The sequence below is a fragment of the Mytilus galloprovincialis genome, chromosome 1, assembly GCF_965363235.1.
Source record: "Mytilus galloprovincialis chromosome 1, xbMytGall1.hap1.1, whole genome shotgun sequence".
NCBI lineage: Eukaryota > Metazoa > Mollusca > Bivalvia > Mytilida > Mytilidae > Mytilus > Mytilus galloprovincialis.
In genome coordinates, this window is record NC_134838.1 from 123,929,953 (window position 1) to 123,954,496 (window position 24,544).

At 33.1% G+C, this 24,544-nt stretch overlaps 1 protein-coding gene across 1 annotated transcript in view; it reads right to left on the minus strand.

Annotated features, from left to right (window-relative positions):
• Positions 1-16,387, minus strand: part of LOC143056870 (serine/threonine-protein kinase stk11-like) — a 28,723-nt gene extending 12,336 nt beyond the window's left edge. Inside the window, exons 1-6 of the mRNA XM_076230047.1 lie at positions 15,944-16,387; positions 12,471-12,554; positions 11,298-11,387; positions 8,601-8,733; positions 7,962-8,098; positions 5,083-5,210 (exon numbers count right to left, since the gene is read on the minus strand). Coding sequence (XP_076086162.1) covers positions 5,083-5,210; positions 7,962-8,098; positions 8,601-8,733; positions 11,298-11,387; positions 12,471-12,554; positions 15,944-16,281 — 910 coding nt within the window. The 5' untranslated portion in view covers positions 16,282-16,387. The remainder of the gene's footprint in view (positions 1-5,082; positions 5,211-7,961; positions 8,099-8,600; positions 8,734-11,297; positions 11,388-12,470; positions 12,555-15,943) is intronic.
• Between the last annotated feature and the right edge of the window lie 8,157 nt (positions 16,388-24,544).

Here is a 24,544-nt window from a genome sequence, read left to right on the forward strand (position 1 = left end):
TTATGTGTTTTCAACAAGGGTTTCGTTCCGCTAAATTATTTGCGCAAATAAAGTTTGTCTATTTTTAGATTACAGGTAATAATTTGACACTACGCATTAACCTGTGTAGTGATTTTGATTTTACGATAAATGTATGAATGAACGATAATTTTATGAATGAACAAGAGCACCTGACCTCTTAAAGAAACACAAATTAAACATAAAAAACCGTATTTATTAGGAAATAATTCAGTTAAATTTTCAATACTAAATCAACAACTGAAATGAATCCATATTTTGTTGAAACATCGTACGAACGGCGGAAAACGGAATCGCATTTATAAAAATGTACTTTTTTTCACTCGGACTTCTATGTTATTTGATAGTCAAACGGTTGACCCTTTAAATACAAAAATACATCTACAAGAACATATTCTGAAACTTCTTAAATCCACTAACTTTTTTTTAAAGTTTCAAGCTATGTATTGCATTAGGAAACATACATAGGTGTTAAAGAATGACTGACCAGGAGCCTGTTTAACAAAATACTATGGCTTGATCTGGGCGGAGTCTCTGATCTGGGTCACAAAGATGGCCATACGCGACGGCATAACAGCAATTGCTTTAAAAATCAAAGTACATATTTAGATAAAGCATATCAAATAAGCCCAAGAATTTAATTTTTGTTAAAATCAAACTTAGTTTAATTTTGGACCCTTTGGACCTTAATGTAGACCAATTTGAAAACTGGACCAAAAATTAAGAATCTACATACACAGTTAGATTTGGCATATCAAAGAACCCATTTATTCAATTTTTGATGAAATCAAACAAAGTTTAATTTTGGACCCCCATTTGAACCAACTTGAAAACTAGGCCAATAATTAACCAGGTGCTCCGCAGGGCGCAGCTTTATACGACCGCAGAGGTCGAACCCTGAACAGTTGGGGCAAGTATGGACAAAACATTCAAGCGTGATACAGCTCTGAATTTGGATTGTGATCAAATTTTTGACATTACATGGTTTTTTTTTACACAAAACAAATGTCAAGATTTTACAAATCAATTAAAGATTTCTTCTTCAAACTTTTTAAATCTAAAATTAAATAGTTGATCATGACACAGCATAGGTTTCTGACACAGAACGAATGTGGTCTAATGAACTTAAAAGTTTTTTTTTGCCTTTGAGCAATTCAATATGCTGTTGAATATTAATCCTCTCAAAAAAATGTTTGAAGAAATTTTCTTTTTATTTATGAAATCTGAAATGAGAAAAATTTAACCCCCCCCCTTTTTTTTTCACATCCCCGTTTCCCTTTTTCCAAAACTGATATCAATTCAAATATCTAATGGAGTTTGCAACAATAACTACTCTTTTAAATACATCATAAAATATTAAAATGTAAAATAAAGTGCTTGTTATCACTGAATGGTAAAGATTTGTTGGTAGTAAAAGTGAATATACATTGTTTATTGTATAAAACAATAAAAAAACCTTCATCAGCAACATTTTATATTGGCAAATTTCCAATGAAGTTATTTACATAAAGTTATTGGCAAATAAAAATAGAAAATGACATCATAGTCATGTCTGGCAAATGTCCAACATACATTATCTAAAAACATTTTAGATAAGATAAGGAAAAAAAGCTTCATCAGCAACATTTTATATTGGCAAATTTCCAATGAAGTCATTTACATAAAGTTATTGGCAAATAAAAATAGAAAATGACATCATAGTCATGTCTGGCAAATTTCCAACATATATTATCAACTACTATTCTATACAAAGAAAGATAACTCCAATTGAAAATTAATTGCTACTGCACAATATTGTGCAATTAGATATTTCTTGCTATTGTGCAATACTGTGCAATTGAAAATTTCTTGCTATTGCACAATATTTCATATGGAATCCTGATTTGGACCAACTTGAAAACTGGGCCCATAATCAAAAATCAAAGTACATATTTAGATAAAGCATATCAAATAAGCCCAAGAATTTAATTTTTGTTAAAATCAAACTTAGTTTAATTTTGGACCCTTTGGACCTTAATGTAGACCAATTTGAAAACTGGACCAAAAATTAAGAATCTACATACACAGTTAGATTTTGCATATCAAAGAACCCATTTATTCAATTTTTGATGAAATCAAACAAAGTTTAATTTTAGACCCCCATTTGGACCAACTTGAAAACTAGGCCAATAATTAAAAATCTAAGTACATTTTTAAATTCAGCATATCAAAGAACCCCAAGGATTCAATTTTTGTTAAAATCAAACTAAGTTTAATTTTGGACCCTTTGGACCTTAATGTAGACCAATTTGAAAAGGGGACCAAAAGTTAAGAATCTACATACATAGTTAGATTCGGCATATCAAAGAACCCCAATTATTCAATTTTTGATGAAATCACACAAAGTTCAATTTTGGACCCTTTGGGCCCCTTATTCCTAAACTGTTAGGACCAAAACTCCCAAAATCAATACCAACCTTCCTTTTGTGGTCATAAACATTGTGTTTAAATTTCATTGATTTCTATTTACTTAAACTAAAGTTATTGTGCGAAAACCTAGAATAATGCTTATTTGGGCCCTTTTTTGGCCCCTAATTCCTAAACTGTTGGAACCAAAACTCCCAAAATCAATCCCAACCTTTCTTTTGTGGTCATAAACCTTGTGTCAAAATTTCATAGATTTCTATTAACTTAAACTAAAGTTATAGTGCGAAAACCAAGAAAATGCTTATTTGGGCCCTTTTTGGCCCCTAATTCCTAAAATGTTGGGACCAAAACTCCCAAAATCATTACCAACCTTCCTTTTGTGGTCATAAACCTTGTGTTAAAATTTCATAGATTTCCATTCACTTTTACTAAAGTTAGAGTGCGAAAACTAAAAGTATTCGGACGCCGGACGACGACGACGACGACGACGACGACGACGACGACGACGACGCCGACGCCAACGTGATAGCAATATACGACGAAAAATTTTTCAAATTTTGCGGTCGTATAAAAATCTAAGTACATTTTTAAATTCAGCATATCAAAGAACCCCAAGGATTCAATTTTTGTTAAAATCAAACTAAGTTTAATTTTGGACCCTTTGGACCTTAATGAAGACCAATTTGAAAACGGGACCAAAAATTAAGAATCTACATACATAGTTAGATTCGGCATATCAAAGAACCCCAATTATTCAATTTTTGATGAAATCACACAAAGTTCAATTTTGGACCCTTTGGGCCCCTTATTCCTAAACTGTTAGGACCAAAACTCCCAAAATCAAACCCAACCTTCCTTTTGTGGTCATAAACCTTGTGCTAAAATTTCATTGATTTCTATTTACTTATACTAAAGTTATTGTGCGAAAACCAAGAATAATGCTTATTTGGGCCCTTTTTTGGCCCTTAATTCCTAAACTGTTGGAACCAAAACCCCCAAAATCAATCCCAACCTTCCTTTTGTGGTCATAAACCTTGTGTCAAAATTTCATAGATTTCTATTCACTTAAACTAAAGTTATAGTGCGAAAACCAAGAAAATGCTTATTTGGGCCCTTTTTGGCCCCTAATTCCTAAAATGTTGGGACCAAAACTCCCAAAATCAATACCAACCTTCCTTTTGTGGTCATAAACCTTGTGTTAAAATTTCATAGATTTCCATTCACTTTTACTAAAGTTAGAGTGCGAAAACTAAAAGTATTCGGACGCCGGACGACGACGACGACGCAGACGCCAACGTGATAGCAATATACGACGAAAAATTTTTCAAATTTTGCGGTCGTATAATAAAAACTGTCAGCTTCCCTCTGACTATAAATTATTATCTTTATTGTAAATTCTTTACAGATTATGTGAAACAAACCCAAATAAGTGTTTTTTGAGGTCTGTCGAATGTGTCAGGAGTTTCTAATTTTAGAACTCAGATTTTCCCATTTTATTGACATCATTCAGACTCTCTCTGGACTTTACATAAGATATTGAGATAACTCCAAAAGGTTTATAAAGCGAGAAATTTTGAAGTATCATGAAAAGATGTATTTAGCTAATAATACTATTTGTTCATAGTATGTATATTTCTAATAACATTTTGATATCATTTTGAGTAGGGAAAACAAAACAAAAACAAATGTCAATCCTTATTTGAATGGTAAATTGACATTTTTAAAATCCTAAACTTGCAGAACCCCTTGTATTTTCGAAAATATTCATCAATAGTCAATTTTTGTAATAGTTCGTCATTTGAAAAATGACCATCTGCTATACCGGAACAGGAATGGACAGTAATCCCACCTATATTCAAGGAAGCCACTCCCGTTGTTCCTGTGACTGCGACCGTTTCCCCCCCCCTTTTTTTAGTTCTTGTTCTATAGTACAGACCAAATGGCTCTTCCCCGTTCCACTTTGCCCCAGAAGCAAAATTTTATGACCATTTTTTACCTGATTCAATGCTATAAGCTGTTTGACATTCATTTTGTTATGAAACACATGTGTACACAATGACACTTATGTAGAGTTATAAATTGACCAAAATTTCCCACATTTATTTTTAGCCAGACGATCAACCAATGAGAAACCAGTATAAAATTACATGCGGACTGGGTGTTGCCAAAGTTTGAGACGAATGCAAAAAAAATCCCGTTGACCGACTTCTGAGACCTGCTACTAATGATCCCGACAACAATGATAGTCGTGTCATATACCATTGTGTAGATAAATCAATTTAGATTTACGGCATATTAAGTTTAAGTAGGTTTGACAACAGAGAAATCGAAAAAAAACGGGAATTCGGGACTGGGGGTCATTTTTCAAAAAATTTAGTTAAGTACCTTGTGTTATATTAAGGTATATAGGAAATTTTTTTTCTGAGACAAGTGCCTGTGAAAATCCTGCATTCTGTGTGTCTACTGGACCCTTATTCAGACCACAGAAAACATCATTTTTAATGAAGATAATTTATATGATTAACTAAAATTAGTAGCATGATGGTTGAATTTTCTGTAAAATTTTGTCAGTAAAATCTTTGTTTTACAAAGGCAAAGCTTAAAATACAGTACAGTTATCTTCAAAATACAAACACACTAGGTGCATATGAAACTTACCATGCAGTAAATTAGTAAGAACACTGTCTATGGAATCAGGGATTGTGTAAACTCCTTTACTTATATTGTTGAATAACTTATATATATTGTCTCCATCATATGGATACTTTCCAGTGGTCATGTTATATCTGAAACAATGTATAACAGAATGTAATAAGATAAACAGAGGATAATATGTCCTGCAGCTGTACCAGGTTAATGGAGGGCAATTCACCTAATTCATTTCATACTATCCTTTTTTATTAATCTTTGTTTTGTCAATTCATTATTGACATAATCTGATTTGGTTTTTAATAAAATTATAATTTCACTAAAAATAACTTATTTTTTTGTGATCTTATAAAAAGAGCTTGATAAATACATTAAGAAAAATTCCAGTCACTCTTAATAAATTCAACTAAACGGATTACTTCGGAAAAAAATATAAGGTAAAACTATTGTGATAAATAGAAGTCACTCAAAAAACTTGTTGTAACCCCTGTATCTAGGTTATAGGACCATTGTTATGGTCAATGCAAAATAGAGGACAGCTTTTGAAAAGTGAGAACATCTCAATCATAATTTTTAAGAAAAAAAATGGTGAATGTGAATGTGTCTATGGGCCACAGATGTCCTAGCTTGTAAATACACACAAGTCAGGGTATAACCAGATGCTCTGCAGGGCGCAGCTTTATACAACCACAGAGGTTGAACCCTGAACGGTCGGGGCAAGTATGGACACAACATTCAAGCTGGATTCAGCTCTAAATTTGGATTGTGATTAAATAGTTGACACAGCATAGGTTTCGGACACAGAATGAAAGCAGTCTAATGAACTTAAAATATTTGTTTTGCCTTTGAGCAATTCACTATGCTGTTGAATATTAATCCTCTCAAAAATTGTTTGAAGAAATTTTTTTTATTTATGAAATCTGAAATGAGAAAAATTTAACACCCCCCCCCCCCCCATTTTTTTTTCACATCCCCCTTTCCCTTTTTCCAAAACTGATCTCAATTCAAATTTCTAATGGAGTTTGCAACAATAACTACTCATTTAAATACATCATAAAATATTAAAATGTAACAAAAGGTGCTTGTTATCACTGAATGGTAAAGATTGTTTTAATTTATCAGTTGGTAGTAAAAGTGAATATACATTGTATATTGTATAAAACAATGATTTAAGTTGATTAAACTACTATTCTGGACAAAGAAAGATAACTCCAATCAATTAAAAATTTCTTGCTATTGCACAATATTGTGCAATTAGATATTTCTTGCTTTTGTTGAATACTGTGCAATTGAAAATTTCTTTCTATTGCACAATACTTTATAATTTTGGATCCTGATTTGAACCAACTTGAAAACTGGGCCCATAATCAAAAATCTATATACATGTTTAGATTCAGCATATCAAAAAAGCCCAAGAATTCAATTTTTGTTAAAATCAAACTTAGTTTAATTTTGGACCCTTTGGACTTTAATGTAGACCAATTTGAAAACGGGACTAAAAATTAAGAATCTACATACACAGCTAGATTTGACATATCAAAGAACCCCAATTATTCAATTTTTGATGAAATCAAACAAAGTTTAATTTTGGACCCCGATTTGGACCAACTTGAAAACTGGGCCAATAATCAAAAATCTAAGTACATTTTTAGATTCAGCATATCAAAGAACCCCAAGGATTCAATTTTTGTTAAAATCAAACTAAGTTTAATTTTGGACCCTTTGGACCTTTATGTAGACCAATTTGAAAACGGGACCAAAAATTAAGAATCTACATACATAGTAAGATTCGGCATATCAAAGAACCCCAATTATTCAATTTTTGATGAAATCAAACAAAGTTCAATTTTGGACCCTTTGGGCCCCTTATTCCTAAACTGTTGGGACCAAAACTCCCAAAATCAAACCCAACCTTCCTTTAGTGGTCATAAACCTTGTGTTTAAATTTCATAGATTTCTATTTACTTATACTAAAGTTATGGTGCGAAAACCAAGAATAATGCTTACTTGGGCCCCTTTTTGGCCCCTAATTCCTAAACTGTTCAGACCTCAACTCCCAAAATCAATCCCAACCTTCCTTTTGTGGTCATAAACCTTGTGTTTAAATTTCATTGATTTCGATTTACTAATACTAAAGTTATTGTGCGAAAACCAAGAATAATGCTTATTTGGGCCCTTTTTTGGCCCCTAATTCCTAAACTGTTTGAACTAAAACTCCCAAAATCAATCCCAACCTTCCTTCTGTGGTCATAAACCGTGCGTCAAAATTTCATAGATTTCTATTTACTTAAACTAAAGTTATAGTGCGAAAACAAAGAAAATGCTTATTTGAGCCCTTTTTGGCCCCTAATTCCTAAAATGTTGGGACCAAAACTCCCACTTTTGCTAAAGTTACAGTGCGAAAACTAATAGTATTCGGACGACGACGACGACAACGTGATACCAATATACGACCAAAAAATTTTCAATTTTTGCGGTCGTATAAAAATTTATTGACAAATTCAAAAGTTTCCGTTTCATCCACGTATCAAGCAAGAACCATAACTCAGAAATGACTAAGAGTGAAAATGACATAAAAGTAACTGATCTCTGTTAATTGTTATCAAATTCAAAGTTGATCAAAGTATTAAAATTTATAAATTGTATTTCAAAACTCAAGATTTAACGGCAAAGACAAATTGTGTAGTAGTACCTCTATCCTTATAAACAGTGTATAAAAGGTTTGAATCAATCAGGGAGATGTAGTGAGAATACTATCTGAATTTACAAACTGACAGAGATAATACTACATCCCTTAAGAAACCCTTTGGAAGTACATGTATACAGGACACTCAGCCATCTACTGATTACTGAATCCCTGAATGGCAGAGATCACTGGAACTACTTACAATGTAACACCACTGGACCAAACATCAACTTTGAACCCTGGAAAACTGTCCTCCCCATTGGCTATTTCTGGTGGCTGGAATGCTGGTGAACCTTGACTTGTGTGACATGTGTCATCAAAAGCATGTAAAGCTATCTCCTACAATATTCACCAATGACTATCAAGGTTTAACTACTTTTCAATAATTAACTAGTATTCAATATATTGGACTCTATTAAGATAAACTGTTACATCCATATGCCTGACATTCATGTTTTGTAAACATGCTATTGGCCTGATAGAAATTTTAAAATCCTATGCTGGTGAAGACTGCAGGTAAAATTTAAGTGCCTTACCATGTGCAGTGATGTGACTGTTAATGAACCTTAGCATTTTTTTGTATGAACATTTATTTTCTCAGACTGGACAGTCTTACTTTTGTAGTAATGATCTTAACTAAAGTTATGTTTTTGATGACAACAGATCCAGGGTATTATACTTGTTGTACTTTTAAACTACTACAGAGCAATATTCCTTTCAATGAACTTTTCCAATGTTAACTATTGTGAGCTGATCTACAGCCAAAGTCATTGATGTTAATTATTCCAGAACAATCATCTTTAACATGGCCTGTTTATTTTTAGCCAAGTTAAGTGCCTACCTCAGCCACACCAAAATCTGTGATTTTTAACGTCTCATCTCTGGCTAGTAACAGATTACCAGGTTTAATATCTTTATGGACTATACCTCGACTGTGTAAAAATATTAATCCTTCTACTAACTGCTTAAAATAACTGAAAAGATATATATGCTTATGTTAATACTTTATCTGTGATTCAGTTCATAACACTATTGAATACCTATCAATGTTGTCAAAATATTTATAAACCTGTCGCAAAATTTCTTTTTCCAAGGGCCATAACTTCTGTAAACAAAGTGATTTTAAAACATAATTATTTAAAAACCAGGTGCTCCGCAGGGCGCAGCTTTATACGACCGCAGAGGTCGAACCCTGAACAGTTGGGGCAAGTATGGACAAAACATTCAAGCGTGATACAGCTCTGAATTTGGATTGTGATCAAATTTTTGACATTACATGGTTTTTTTTACACAAAACAAATGTCAAGATTTTACAAATCAATTAAAGATTTCTTCTTATTTAAATCTAAAATTAAATAGTTGACACAGCATAGGTTTCTGACACAGAATGAATGTGGTCTAAAGAATTTAAAGGTTTTTTTTTGCCTTTGAGCAATTCACTATGCTGTTGAATATTAATCCTCTCAAAAAAATGTTTGAAGAAATTTTCTTTTTATTTATGAAATCTGAAATGAGAAAAATTTAAACCCCCCCCCCTTTTTTCACATCCCCGTTTCCCTTTTTCCAAAACTGATATCAATTCAAATTTCTAATGGAGTTTGCAACAATAACTACTCTTTTAAATACATCATAAAATATTAAAATGTAAAATAAAGTGCTTGTTATCACTGAATGGTAAAGATTGGTTGGTAGTAAAAGTGAATATACATTGTTTATTGTATAAAACAATAAAAAAAACTTCATCAGTAACATTTTATATTGGCAAATTTCCAATGAAGTTATTTACATAAAGTTATTGGCAAATAAAAATAGAAAATGACATCATAGTCATGTCTGGCAAATTTCCAACATACATTATCTAAAACATTTTAGATAAGATAAGGAAAAAAAGCTTCATCAGCAACATTTTATATTGGCAAATTTCCAATGAAGTTATTTACATAAAGTTATTGGCAAATAAAAATAGAAAATGACATCATAGTCATGTCTGGCAAATTTCCAACATATATTATCAACTACTATTCTATACAAAGAAAGATAACTCCAATTGAAAATTAATTGCTATTGCACAATATTGTGCAATTAGATATTTCTTGCTATTGTGCAATACTGTGCAATTGAAAATTTCTTGCTATTGCACAATACTTGATATGGAATCCTGATTTGGACCAACTTGAAAACTGGGCCAATAATCAAAAATCAAAGTACATATTTAGATAAAGCATATCAAATAAGCCCAAGAATTTAATTTTTGTTAAAATCAAACTTAATTTAATTTTGGACCCTTTGGACCTTAATGTAGACCAATTTGAAAACTGGACCAAAAATTAAGAATCTACATACACAGTTAGATTTGGCATATCAAAGAACCCCATTTATTCAATTTTTGATGAAATCAAACAAAGTTTAATTTTGGACCCCCATTTGGACCAACTTGAAAACTAGGCCAATAATTAAAAATCTAAGTACATTTTTAAATTCAGCATATCAAAGAACCCCAAGGATTCAATTTTTGTTAAAATCAAACTAAGTTTAATTTTGGACCCTTTGGACCTTAATGTAGACCAATTTGAAAACGGGACCAAAAATTAAGAATCTACATACATAGTTAGATTCGGCATATCAAAGAACACCAATTATTCAATTTTTGATGAAATCACACAAAGTTCAATTTTGGACCCTTTGGGCCCCTTATTCCTAAACTGTTAGGACCAAAACTCCCAAAATCAAACCCAACCTTCCTTTTATGGTCATAAACCTTGTGTTTAAATTTCATAGATTTCTATTTACTTATACTAAAGTTATTGTGCGAAAACCAAGAATAATGCTTATTTGGGCCCTTTTTTGGCCCTTAATTCCTAAACTGTTGGAACCAAAACCCCCAAAATCAATCCCAACCTTCCTTTTGTGGTCATAAACCTTGTGTCAAAATTTCATAGATTTCTATTTACTTATACTAAAGTTATTGTGCGAAAACCAAGAATAATGCTTATTTGGGCCCTTTTTTGGCCCTTAATTCCTAAACTGTTGGAACCAAAACCCCAAAAATCAATCCCAACCTTCCTTTTGTGGTCATAAACCTTGTGTCAAAATTTCATAGATTTCTATTCACTTAAACTAAAGTTATAGTGCGAAAACCAAGAAAATGCTTATTTGGGCCCTTTTTGGCCCCTAATTCCTAAAATGTTGGGACCAAAACTTCCAAAATCAATACCAACCTTCCTTTTGTGGTCATAAACCTTGTGTTAAAATTTCATAGATTTCTATTCACTTTTACTAAAGTTAGAGTGCGAAAACTAAAAGTATTCGGACGATGGACGACGACGCCGACGCCAACGTGATAGCAATATACGACGAAAAATTTTTCAAATTTTGCGGTCGTATAAAAAATCATACAACACAGTTTTTCAAAATCACAAAAGACATTGCTGAAATAAACCTTTGAAATAAGTTTCATTAAAATTCTATTACAGGTATATTGTAGCCTTGTACAATGCAATAATTTTCAATATAATTTTTATTATTTTTTTCTACTTACTAATGAGCCTGAAAGATTGGGAACTTTTTATCTGTAGCACTTTCTAACATTTCTTGAAGTTCACAAACACAATATTCCATAAAAATATACCTGTATTTTTTATTAAGGAAAACAAATAAACAAAATATTTCATGAACAAACCAGTTGGGGAGGTGACCTAAAGGTTATATAAAAAGATTTGCAGACTGACATTGACATTTTGTCTGAACGATTTGGTGAAAGTTTTACAGAATTATTCTGACAGTGATCTCTCTAGTACTTTCTCCTTAAACTTATGGCATCACAATTATAATATTTATTCTATTATAAAACCTATTCATATACTAATAAGAGAACAATGGTAAAAATATCACCATGGTGCTTCATTTATTAGACTCAGATGTGAATGTGGTACTACCCAATCAGTGGTTTATAAGGTGGCTGTCGATCAAAATTGCCTACTTGTTTTGAAAAAAAATCCAGATTTATGAAACAAAAAGTAAAATCAGAGTTGAGAAATACCAGAACAACAAATAATAAGTCTAAAAAACTTACACTCAAATATATAGTTGGTTTATGAGTTGATGATAGAGAGTACAAAAAGACAACTAACTGCCAAGGAAATCACTTTCTACATTTACCCCTTGGCTCCAATAATGACTCTCCTAGTTTGTTCTTGTAATTAGATATGTTTACTTGTTTAATAATTAGCCGTGTTGTAATGCCTTCCTCATAATTCTGATATTAAATGATTTCTGGTTGTCTTACATCCCACAAATCAATTATTTTTTTTGCAATAATATCTATTAATAAATCTGTGAGAACTTTCGTCATAATTTTTGACATTTTTTAAGAAACATTTTTTCCTTCTGTATTATAGTCATAATCAAGACAGTAAAAGACAGATTCAAGATTCAAAATAACCTTTATCAAGTACAAATTTACAACATATATGCATGATATGCATTGTCATAAAATTGAAATTTCTTGCGCAAACTCAAAAAGACAAAAAAGAAATGGGCCAAATATATGTAAACATGTATCTGAATATCTCCTCGGTATAAACGAAAAATTTATTTAATTTAATTTTAAGCTATCATTTTGATTTCCTTTGACCCTGCATTTCATTTTTTTATTGCATGTAAGTTTACCAAACACCCATCTGACTTTCTTTGATATGATTATAAAGGATACATCTTTTGCTTTTCATCATTAAAGATGACATCATCCAAGAAAACTACATGTTTATGGTGAAGCCTCTTTAAAAGCTGAATTTCCCTGTAAAAAAAATGCATGAACCAATTAAGAAACAACCATCTCAGTATGTTCAATGTTATCTTCTGTAACCAAGTTATGATCTAGTACCCTCCTATCAACCCCGGGCAGATTAAGACAACATTTGTTATTACAACTAGAACACACCCGTGATATCGGGGGTCCGTGACTGATATATAACTATGCGTATGCCTTATTTTAGTATTGGTATTGTCATCTGATAAAGTCATGCCGATTATAACATGTATAAGTTGCACAGTTTTCTCTGCTTTCAAAATCTTTCTGTTTGAACCCGTCGACCTGGAACCTATCAATTATTGGTAATATTAATAATTTGGAAAACAAAAGGGCCTGGAATGGAGTATTTTTTACTCAACAGTATACAGCAAAATTCTAAATACACTGCTTGGTGGTGCGCCTGTCAGATGCGGAACGTACAGATAAGGTATAGGTAACAGGTGAATATACTATTGGTATCGGTGTCGGACTCGATCCGGAACTTCTTAATTATTGGCAATATTAATTACGTGGAAAACAAACGGGCCTAGAGTGGTGTAATTTTCAATCAACACCATTGTACTACATTAGTTATATATAAAGTTGAATTCTTTGATTCATCGTTTTTATGTGATGACGGCTGACAAATTGGACCTCGTAATTTTAGTATTATAGATCTATGCTACATCATCTGCCGGAAGATAAAAGTCATGCTTATTCGAAATACATCATTCTTGACCAATGGCAGCATTTGATGTCTCTTCTGACAGTGTGGAGTTGTATAGTGGTTGTGTCTTGTGTTTACAAATCTTGTCAAGTAGGAACTTAAAATAAACTTTGACATTCCAACATTTGCTGGAAAATGCTGGAGATATCTTTTCTATTCAATTTAAAGTTTTTTTTAGAGTCAATATTCAATAAACTACATAAACACGAGCTCTAGTGAGCTTGCAAATAGACGTAAGACAATATTTCTAGTTTGATAAATACTAGTATAATGTGTCTGCATCATTGAACTATAAAATTGTGAACAAATTCTTTAAACCTGTTGTACTGATCCAAAGCATTGTGTTTTTAGTCTTTTTAGCACTTTCCAAATGAAATATTGAAGTATTGGCTATTGTAGTGTTACAAATACAAATTTTCAAGCTATATTTTAACTTTTAAGACTTTTTACTATTCCCAGCTACATTGAAATGCATTGACTTAAATGTAGACACAAAATATTTTTGTAAGGCCAAATAAAAATATATGTGTGGTTCCAGTTTTTTTTATTTCTGAAAAATAAATTTTCAAAGGTTAAAATTTTGAGGATTGTGATTTAAAATAATTAAATTCATAGAATTCTGTAATCTGAATTTCCATCACAAGTATCTGTTATGGGTAAAATGCAACAATTCATAACAGAATGCAACAAAATTAACTTAAAACGTATCATGACTGATTATTTTACAACCAAACACATGTAAAAATGGCGGACTTCAGGTTGGGGCATGTATAATACCGGAAACAATTTCGGTAAACACACGATTTGTTTCCGGATTTTGACATTCAAAAAATAAAATTCAAAAACAAATAAAAAAATTGCCGACCTGCCAACCCTATTTTTTAAAAGTATGTAACTGGAACCAAACATATATTTTTATTTGGCCTAATGTTTGTAATTACTCAGTTTCTAACCCAGCCTAGCATTCTGCCATTTAGTGTCCAACAGAACAATATTTTTTGGCAGTGTTTGCATGTACCCGTATGTGGGTACGAATAGTCAAATAATAGTTCGTATGCTACGCATACCCGCATCCGGTTTTATAATAAAATGGCATCAGATTGAGAATGGAATGTGAAATATATACGGAATTTGTTGCAATTAGTGAATAAATTGATTTAAACTACTCCGAAGTTTTATAAACAGTTTTTCTCAGTTAATAAATATTCTTAAAATGGAAGAGTGATATACATGTGGGGAAGACATTTCAAGTTATCATGAATTGGAACAATTTGTTCAAAACTTTCAGTCAACTATAGCTAATTTTATACAATTGTATAAAAGAAACTCAGAGTCAATTGCAGCTGCAGGAAAAATTTGACAGGAAAAAGGCCTAATACAATGGGTATTGGATTTAAATTTATAGTTTAAATTGAATTTGCAGTGTTTCATTCATTAGTCAAGTTTTTTTTTATGTCAAATACTTCTTGTTTTTCTATTCTAAACCATTCATGATATAAAGGATATATATGTCTACTTTCAGTACTTTCCAAATGGAATGTATTTCCACTTTAAACTTGGCTTGACTAAAGCTGGAACAAAGTTGGTTTAATTTGACAATATTAATTGCTTTTTAAATTTTTATATACACACCCAAGCTTTAATTTTAGTAGTTTAAGATATTTTAAAATTTCCTTTTCTGTTTAACATTTTACTTAAAGATTATTTTTAAATCTCATATGGGTATTTTTCAAATTCAGTAATTTGCATTTACATTTTATGATAGTATTAATTTTTATCATGTTTTTCTTTTACTGGGACTGTAAAGTTTCATTTTCCATCAGTGCATCATAGTGCATGAGCATTTAATTTGCAAGGTTCATTACATATTATTATCTTAAAAATACAATTTGAAAATATTATTTTTTATATTCTTCACTTGTTCTACAGTATATTCGCCCAACTAAGAACTGGCTATACAGAACTCAATTACTACAAAAACCGAGTAGGCCAAACCAACGCCATAGAGTCCTGCAACTGTGGAGCACATGAAACGCCTCAACATTTTCTTCTGGAATGTCCCTGCTATGAAAACGAACGAGAAGATATGTTACACCAAATATCCAAAGAGATCGGGGTCAGAAACTTGAATTTAGCTACTATGCTAACGAGACTGGACGGCGAGAACACAGAAGAGACAAAAGCCAAACTACAAACAGTGGCACATTACATTGACAGAACGGGCAGATTTAATACTACTGTCCCACAATCCCAATCTTAACCAGCGCATACCAATTTAAAGCACAGAAAAGAAAATACGTTGAGGAAAACGCACCAGAGAGGAAAACCGCACATTGAGACAATTCGTGCCAACAGGCCTTAAGATTGAGGATTGAGGTCTACATGAAATCCCCATACTATTGATAATTTCCGTTTATATTTCACCTTTCATTTACAATCCCACAGCATTTTTATTATAAAACCGGTGGGTACGCATAGCCTACGAATGGTAATTTGACTATTCATACCTGCATGAAGGTATGTGCAGACACTGCCATATATTTTTGTTTTATTTATGTTTTCAACATAATCAAAGACATTGCCTTAAATATGTTTGACATCACATGTTGTGGCATGAGCAAACATTTTGGTTTTTACATTTTCAAATGTGATCTTCGGACATAACAACCTTAAAACGTTTTGTTCTCCATTAGGAATTTTTCTCAGTTTCCTCTTCTTTAAAATTTTAACAGCCCTTCTGCATAGTGTGACAGTGTCTATAACTTCTTTAACTTTTCCATATGAACCCTCTCCTAACAGATCGCCAACAAGATACTTTCCAACCATCTTTGCCTTTTTCCGACGAGGCTGATAAACGACTTCGCTAGATTCAACTCTGTGAAAAAAGGGAAGACCTCCATCACTATCGTTAAGGAAATCAAGTTGATCAACATGTTCTAGGGTAGAATGGCCATATTCGTTGGGTGCAAGAAATATATCTGTTGGCACCACAACATTCTCTGCCATAACTGGTGTGGACTATTTCTTAAATTTTGGAAACCTAACATCACATTCATGTCAAAGTGGCTGGAGGAAGTTGGTCGACTCCATATTTGACAGTTATCAAAACGAGGCGACTGGTTTAAAAACGTCGTTTCGTGTTCCGGAATCAGCAAAAGAAAAGTTAATATGGCGGGAAATATAACATTTGAAACTGTGTTACTTTTTGTTGATGCTTTTTGGTATCAAAACTAAAAGTGTCCATATTATTTTTATGTGTAAATATATCTTTTGTCTACGAAGACAAACACGCATTTTTCGAGACCGTTACGCGGCGTCAAATGAGCCTTAATTTTTTTATGGTCATTCTTCAAATCGGCACCATACTGTACCGTCATCATATATATACAGTGAATTTAAAAACATCTTGAAGTTGATCTAGTTCATCTCATGTAGGTAAGTCTTGAAGCATTCAAGACTATCTGCACTGATGGCAGTATGTGGTAGTGCATTCCAGTCAGTCTCGTATCGTCCTTGGGTAAAAATATTCCTTCCACACTTGGGTCCTACAAGATGGTACTTGGTATCCATTAGTGTTGATATTTCTGGATAGCCTATCTGGTGGAATGAGAGTATAAGTGGTGTCAACTTTCACCATCCCGTTGGCAAGTTTACATCATTGTGAGCCTTGATGTCCTCCTACGGTCTTCGAGGGGTTACTCTCCAGTTGGTTATGCCAGAGACATAGAATACACTATTTGTATTATATGTCTCTGGTTATGCATGTTACTAACAAATTAATGATGTGTTATGATATCTATTAGTGCATATGTGGCTACTCTCCTCTGTACCATTTCCAGTCGCTTTTTTTTTTTGTTGTTTAGTTGATAGGGATCCCAGACTGTACATGCATATTCTAGAGTCGGTCTTACAAGTGATTTGTATGCATTTTCTTTTATTGTGTTGTTATTGATGTTCAAGTTACGTTTGAGGAAGCCTATGGTCTTGTTTGCCTTAACACATATGTTTTTGATGTGTTCATTCCATTTTAAATCGGAGCTGATGGTGCAACCAAGGTACTTTGCAGAGTTAAGAGATTCGAGAATGTGGCCATGCAGTACATATTCTTTTATAATAGACTTGCATTTTCTTGTTATGGTAAGAACATTACATTTATCTGGATGAAATGCCATTTGCCATTTGTTTTCCCAAATTGCCAGCTTATTTAGATCTTCCTGAAGGTGGTCGCTGTCTGTGTCTGATGGTATTGGCGATATATGATTGTATCATCAGCAAAGAGTCTTACCCTTGATCGGATTCCCTCTGGCATGTCATTTATATAGAAAAGGAACAAACTGGGTCCAAGAACTGATCCTTGTGTGACGCCTGAATCGACGTTGATTGTATCAGATTTTTCCCCTTCTTCAACTACGACTTGTTTTCTGTTGGCCAGGAAGTTTGTGATCCACCTGTTGGTTTTCCCTCCTATGCCATAATGATCCAGTTTGTGTGTAAGTAGGCTATGACCTACTTTATCAAAGGCCTTAGAAAAATCCATAATAAGGCAGTCTGTTTGTTTTCCATGTTTATGGTGATATCGTTAATAAACTCAATCAGTTGTGTTTCGCAGGACAGGCCTCTCCTGAATCCGTGTTGGAGTGGATACAGTATGTTGTACCTCTGTTGTGTTTGTCAGCATGGGTCATTATGTGGCTTGTTACAATGTACTCCATGATTTCGCAACAAATGCAGGTAAGCGAGACTACTGCATCAAACCGTTTTCCCTTCTTGAATATTGGGATTACGTTAGCCTTTTTCCATATGTCCGGTAAATCGCCTGTTTCATATGATCGTCTGAAGATGGTGGTAAGGATTGGTGCAATGTCTATGGCTAATTCCCTCAGCACCCTTGATGTAATGGTGTCTGGACCCGCAGCTTTAAATGGGTTTCGGTTGGACAATAGTTTTGCTATTCCATTTTCTGTTATGTTCAGGTCTTTTTTGAAGTCCAGGGTAGTTGTTGTTGGTCATGTCACAACGGTTTTTGAATTCGGTTTCTGTAAAGTTTTTTTTTTCAGAGAAAAACTGATTGGAACTGTTTATTTAGTATGTTAGCCTTTTCAACTGACTCAGGATGGAGTAGTCCATTGTTCCTTAATGGTAGTATAAGGTTTCCGTCTGATCTTTTGTGCTTGATGAATGTCCAGAAACGTTTCATGCAGTTTGGTTTGTCTTCTTTGGGATCAGGTGTTATTATATTCTCTATATATTTCCAATATGCTCGTCTTATTTCTCTCTGTACCGTACAGAGAGAAATAATACCAGCATATTGGAAATATCTACTACCAGTCTTTTTAGTTCTTTATATTTTGATGGTATGCTTAGCATCAGCTGATTTTTTTTCGAAACGGTGAGCTTTAGCCATCACTTGGCGTCCGTCGTCGTCCGTCATCGTCCATCTGGTGTAAACTATTTCAAACATCTTCTCCTCTAAAACTACTCAACCAATTCCAACCAAACTTACACTGAATAATTCTAAGGGTATCTAGAATAAAGTTTGTGTTTTATTTTCTGTTTCGTCAAAAAAACATGGCCGCCATAGCTAAAAATAGAACATAGGGGTAAAATGAAGTTTTTGGCTTATATCTAAAAAAAACAAAACAAAGCAGTTAGAGAAAATCTGACTTGGGGTGAAAGTGTTCTTAAGGTAATGTTCTATCAGCCCTGAAATTTTCAGATGGATCTAAATTGTTGGGTTGCTGCCAGTAAAATTGGTAATTTTAAGGCCATTTTGCAGTTTTTGGTTATCTTGAATAGTGTTAATGATAAAGATAAACTTTAAACATCAAATATGTTCAGCAAAGTAAGATTTACAAATAGGTTTATAGGACCAACATTGTCAATTGACCACTTAAAGAGTTATTGCCCTTTAAGGACAATTTTACACAATTTGTTTATCATGTTTTCTAACTTTAAAAAATCTTCTTTTCTGAAACCACTGAACCAATTCCAACCAAACTTGAGCTGAATGATCCTTAGGATGTCTAGAATAAAGTTTGTGTTTTATTTTCTGTTTCGTCAAAAAAAACATGGCCACCATGTCTAAAAATAGAAGATAGGGATAAAATGCATTTTTTGACGTATATTTTAAAAACCAAGGCATTTAGAGAAAATCTGACACGTGGTAAAAGTATTCATAAGATAAAGTTCTATCAGTCCTGAAATTTTCAGATGAATCTAATAACCCATTGCTGGGTTGCTGCCACTAAAATGGTAATTTTAAGGAAATTTTGCAGTTTTTGGTTATTATCTTTAATAGTATTAATGATAAAGATAAACTGTAAACAGCAAATATGATCTACAAATAAGTTCATATGACCAAAATTGTCAATTCACCACTTAACGAGTTATTGCCCTTTAACGACAATTTTACACAATTTTTTAAAAAAACAAATTTCAATGAAATTGGACACTCAAACCCTTTAACGAAAGATAAATGCCAAAAAATCAACTTGAGCGATTCTTGTTTCTTTTTATTTATTGTAATGTTTTTTCTCTTTTCTTTATGAGCGTTTGATGTCTGTCGTAATCCAAGGGTTACCGTCTTTTGTTCTAGCTGTTTTTGTGATATGTTGGCATTTATAGTATTTTCAAGTTTACCTTAAACATAGGCCCACATTTCTTGTGTACTACATTCTTGATGGTTCATCTTGGTAACATCTGTATTTATTAATTTGAGATCTTCTTTGATGTTTTCCCGCTTAGCTTTTTTATATAAGGATATTTTCCTTGGCTTTTGAGGTTTTTTTTTTATGGTATGGTGTTCAACTCTGTAAAGACGATGTCATGATCTGATATGCCCGATATATATGGTTTCGACTCTATTGTAGCAGTTTGGGTAGTTCGTGATTATGAGATCTAGTGTGTATGATTCTCTTGTTGGTTCCTCTACCATTTGTTGTAAGCCATGATCGTCCAGGATGTCAGTGAACTTATGGTGTATGTTGGTATTCTGTGTATTGGGCTTCAGTGATTTGGTTTTCCAGTCCCAGCCTGGTAGGTTAAAATCACCAGCCATGATGATTAAAGCATTTTTTTTTATATTGTTCGCTCTGGTTAGGCTCTTCTCAAGTCCTGAGTACCCATTCTCGTTTGATGTTTTGGGGTTGTAATATGAGCTTAAGTATATGGCTTTGTGTCCAATGAGTTAAAGTTTGCACCAGACAATTTCACAGTCAGTTTGTAGTTCAGGTACGGCTGTTGTTATATATTTATCTTTAATAGCAACTAGTACGCCCCCTCCACTACAGTTTCTGTCTTTCCGGAAGATGTTATATCCAGGAGGGAATATTTGACTGCCAGTGATCTTATTGTCTACCCATGTTTCGGTTCCAAAGATAATATCTGGGTTTGTGCTTTCTATGAGATTAAGTACTTGTCCTTGTTTACTTTTGATTGATTGGAAGTTAACATTTAGTAATCTTAGTGGTGTTTCAGATTTCTTTGATGGTTTTCTGTTCTTGTTTTTATCCGGTGTGGAAGCATGTAAGGGTCTCATATTTATTGAAGACGTTGGACTGGTAAGAGAGGTGTCAGACAATACGCTGTAATTGTTTGATGTGCTAAGTATTAATGAATAGCATCTGTGTTGAATAGTTTGGACATCCACATGTGATACAATCCCATGCAAGTCCACTGTCATTTGCATATTCATTATACGATTTAGTGTTCATCGACTGGCATGACACATGGTACCACTGATTGCATGTGTCACAAACTATTCCTCTATCGTCCCATGTAACTAGATTGTCACAAGTGCCACATAGATACACAGTTGACAAATCCTTAATATTAAATAGTCAAATCTTATTTTGTAGCCGCTGAGACTACTATAACTCATGGTAGTCTCAGTTTGTAGCTACAGTGATCTACAGTTGTGCAAATCAATGGAGAGAAATATCTGTCTGTTTTTTTACCATACCTCTTTCGGCTTACATACTGAAGTCTGTCCAGGGAGATCACGATAATATTGTTTATGCCGAAGCAGTAACAACACCAATCAAAGAAAATCAGACACCAAGAAAAGTTTACCAATATAAGAAAGCAGACTTTGGGACCATGAAAGCAGAAGCAAATAATCTTGGAAACGATGTTATCATAAACTGCAATAAAATTGAGAATGGAAATGGGGAATGTGTCAAAGAGACAACAACCCGACCAAATAAAAAACAACAGCAGAGGGTCACCAACAGGTCTTCAATGTATAGTACAGATATAAACAAAATATGGGAGGAATTTAAAGATGATACATAAACTTACTAACAAGACTGAGCACATACCACAGACAACAATTAAACATCATATAGCACCGGATTATAAACTAACCCCCCCCCCCCCCAAAAAAAAAAATCTCGTTTTTAAAATGCATGAGTAAAGAGATAGCTGGAGTGCCACCATTGAAACATGAAGGACAAACATCAAATGACACAGTTGACATTGAAGCCAACACGCTAAACCATCAGTTCCAATCAGTTTTTACTGAAGACAACAAACCTGTCTCACTAACCTGCATCCTTTGCAAGCTTATGAAGCATATCGAAGTATCCAACGTCATGAAACATTTAGAAACTAATAAAATACTATCCGAGTTCCAACCTGGCTTTAGAAGTAAGAAATCGTGCGAGACACAACTTATAGGCCTGATACATGATATAACATGTAAAATGGACAGTAAAACACAAACAGATATAATAGTCCTGGACTTAGCAAAGACATTTGATAAAGTCAGCCATCCACGCCTGCTACACAAGCTCAGACACTATGGGATAAGAGGGGGAAATCACAAATGGATCACAGCATTTTTAGACAACAGAACACATGCAGTTGTACTTGAAATTAAGTATTCGGACAAAGTAGGAGTCACATCTGGAGTACCCCAAGCAGTGTACTTGGACCTGTCATTTTCCTAATCTTCATCAATGACTTCACTGATAACATAGTCAACAATCCACCTGTTTGCTGATGATTGCACCATCTATACTGGCCGATTAGAACTATCAAAGATCAAGCCATTCTTCAAAAAGATCTAACAACACTGACGAAATGGGAACAGAAATGGAAAATGGAATTTAATGTCAGCAAATGTAACGTGATGCACCTAACACGATATAAAACCCAATTAAAGAACTATATTACATGTATGGGAAACAACTAAAAGTTAACAGACAAACAATACTTGGGAATTACCATCAAAGATGATCTTAGCTGGAACTTACACATAAACAACATTCTAGCCAGTGCAAACCAAGCACAAGGGATGCTCATCAGAAACATCAAAAAAGCTCCACAGCAAACAAAAACCAATGCTGTCAATGCACTAGTAAGACCAAGAGTGGAATACAGCGCAGCCATATGGGATCCCTATACGCAATAATATATAGACAAAATAGAGCGGATTCAAAGAAGAGCAGCTCGCTATATTTTCAACGACTACAGTAACGAATCAAGTGTCACAAGCATGATAAGCAAGCTTAACTGGATACCTCTATACCAACGAAGAGTGAACATCAGATTATGCCTATTTTGCAAAATTGTAAATCGACTAGTAGCAATTCCAACAGATTCCATTACACGGAACATCTAGACACCACTATATCGAAGAAGAAGAAGAAGAAGAAGAAGAAGAAGAAGAAGAAGAAGAAGAAGAAGAAGAAGAAGAAGAAGAAGAAGAAGACGATCGAGTGACCGCCTTCAACAAGTAGAAATTTATGTCACAACAGGAAACTTACAAGAAGACATCGATTCTTCTTGTTTAGGTATACAATATTCCATCTTCATCCGATGATTACATATTGTTCGATTGATTTATATATGAGACAATATCTGAAAACGTCTATTTTTGGGCAATGAGAAAAACACAAAAATAATGTCTTTGGAACCTCTATTTTAATAGCACAAAACAAAACAAAGAACAAACATTGTGGACTCAGGAACAGTTGTCATTTTAGATTTGATAAATGTGATAATTGAACTATATATTACCAATGTAAAAAATGGTACCAAAAATTCCAGTTTTTCCCTTTAATCAATTTAAGAAGTATTCTAATGTGAATGAGGAATAAGGTAAAGATACTATTTGTGGTTTACTAGCACATCCTGCATAATTTTATCCAAAGCCAATTAATATGTTTAGCAATACAATACATAAGGTTAAGAAATATAGTAAATTTCCATTATAGTCAGATTTGTAGGTAACATGACAAAATCTTCAGTAACAGGACAGAGTTGGTAACAGGAAAGATTTTTTTTTCAAAACAATTCCTTTCTTTTGATAGTCTTAGAAAAATACATTATCGCAAATTGGTCAAAATAGCAAAATAATCATTTTTTTTAAACTTCTATTTGCTATATGAAAAATCTGTCTCGGCAATAAAAAACAACATTAAAAAATAAATTCCTTTCTGTTACCATCTACTGTACTGGAATTGTACAATTGTTCTTTGCTGTTATTAAAAGTCAAAACCCTGTCTTGTCATTCAATATAGAGACAGTATATTATGATAAGGTTTTTAGAATTATACGACGGTATTAACATATATTACACACACTGCTTGTCATATAGTAGGTGAGCTTTGTGTTTCATCAGCAAAAGTGTCTTTATAATCCTACCTATTACTGTATATGGCTATGCTGTTACTTTTTATCAAGTTACATGACAGGACGTAACAGAAAGGTAAATACGCAGTACTTTTTGTCTTTTTATTTGAATTAAATGGAAGTAGAAGTTCCATTCAGAGGCGGATATGTCTTTTTTGTGGGATTAATTTATCATTTTTAGGTCTTGCAACCTTTTCGTGTTCAATTTTATATAGAATTACCAATCTTGAATCTTTTCTTCTTTCAGAGAGGCTGTTCTATTCAAGGTGTTGTAACATGTTACCAATGCTTGATGTGTTTCTGTATTTGTTAGTAACAAACTCCACCTTTCAACTTTTTCAATGCTCTCTATGTCTTGTTGTAAGTTTAGATCCCAAACAGAGCAAGCATACTCTATCATGGCAAACTGTTGTGATATTTCAATGATTGATGAGTTGAGTTACATCGACTACAAATCATTTTAAAACAAAATATTTATACATATACTACATCCAGTATGAACATTTCTCGTCTTTTTGTATATAATTATCACTATTTGAAATATTTTGTAGAAAATCCTACGTTTGGTATTTAAAAAATTACAAAATTTATGTATTAATTTTCAAATTTCAATACCTTAATAATGAACTTAGAA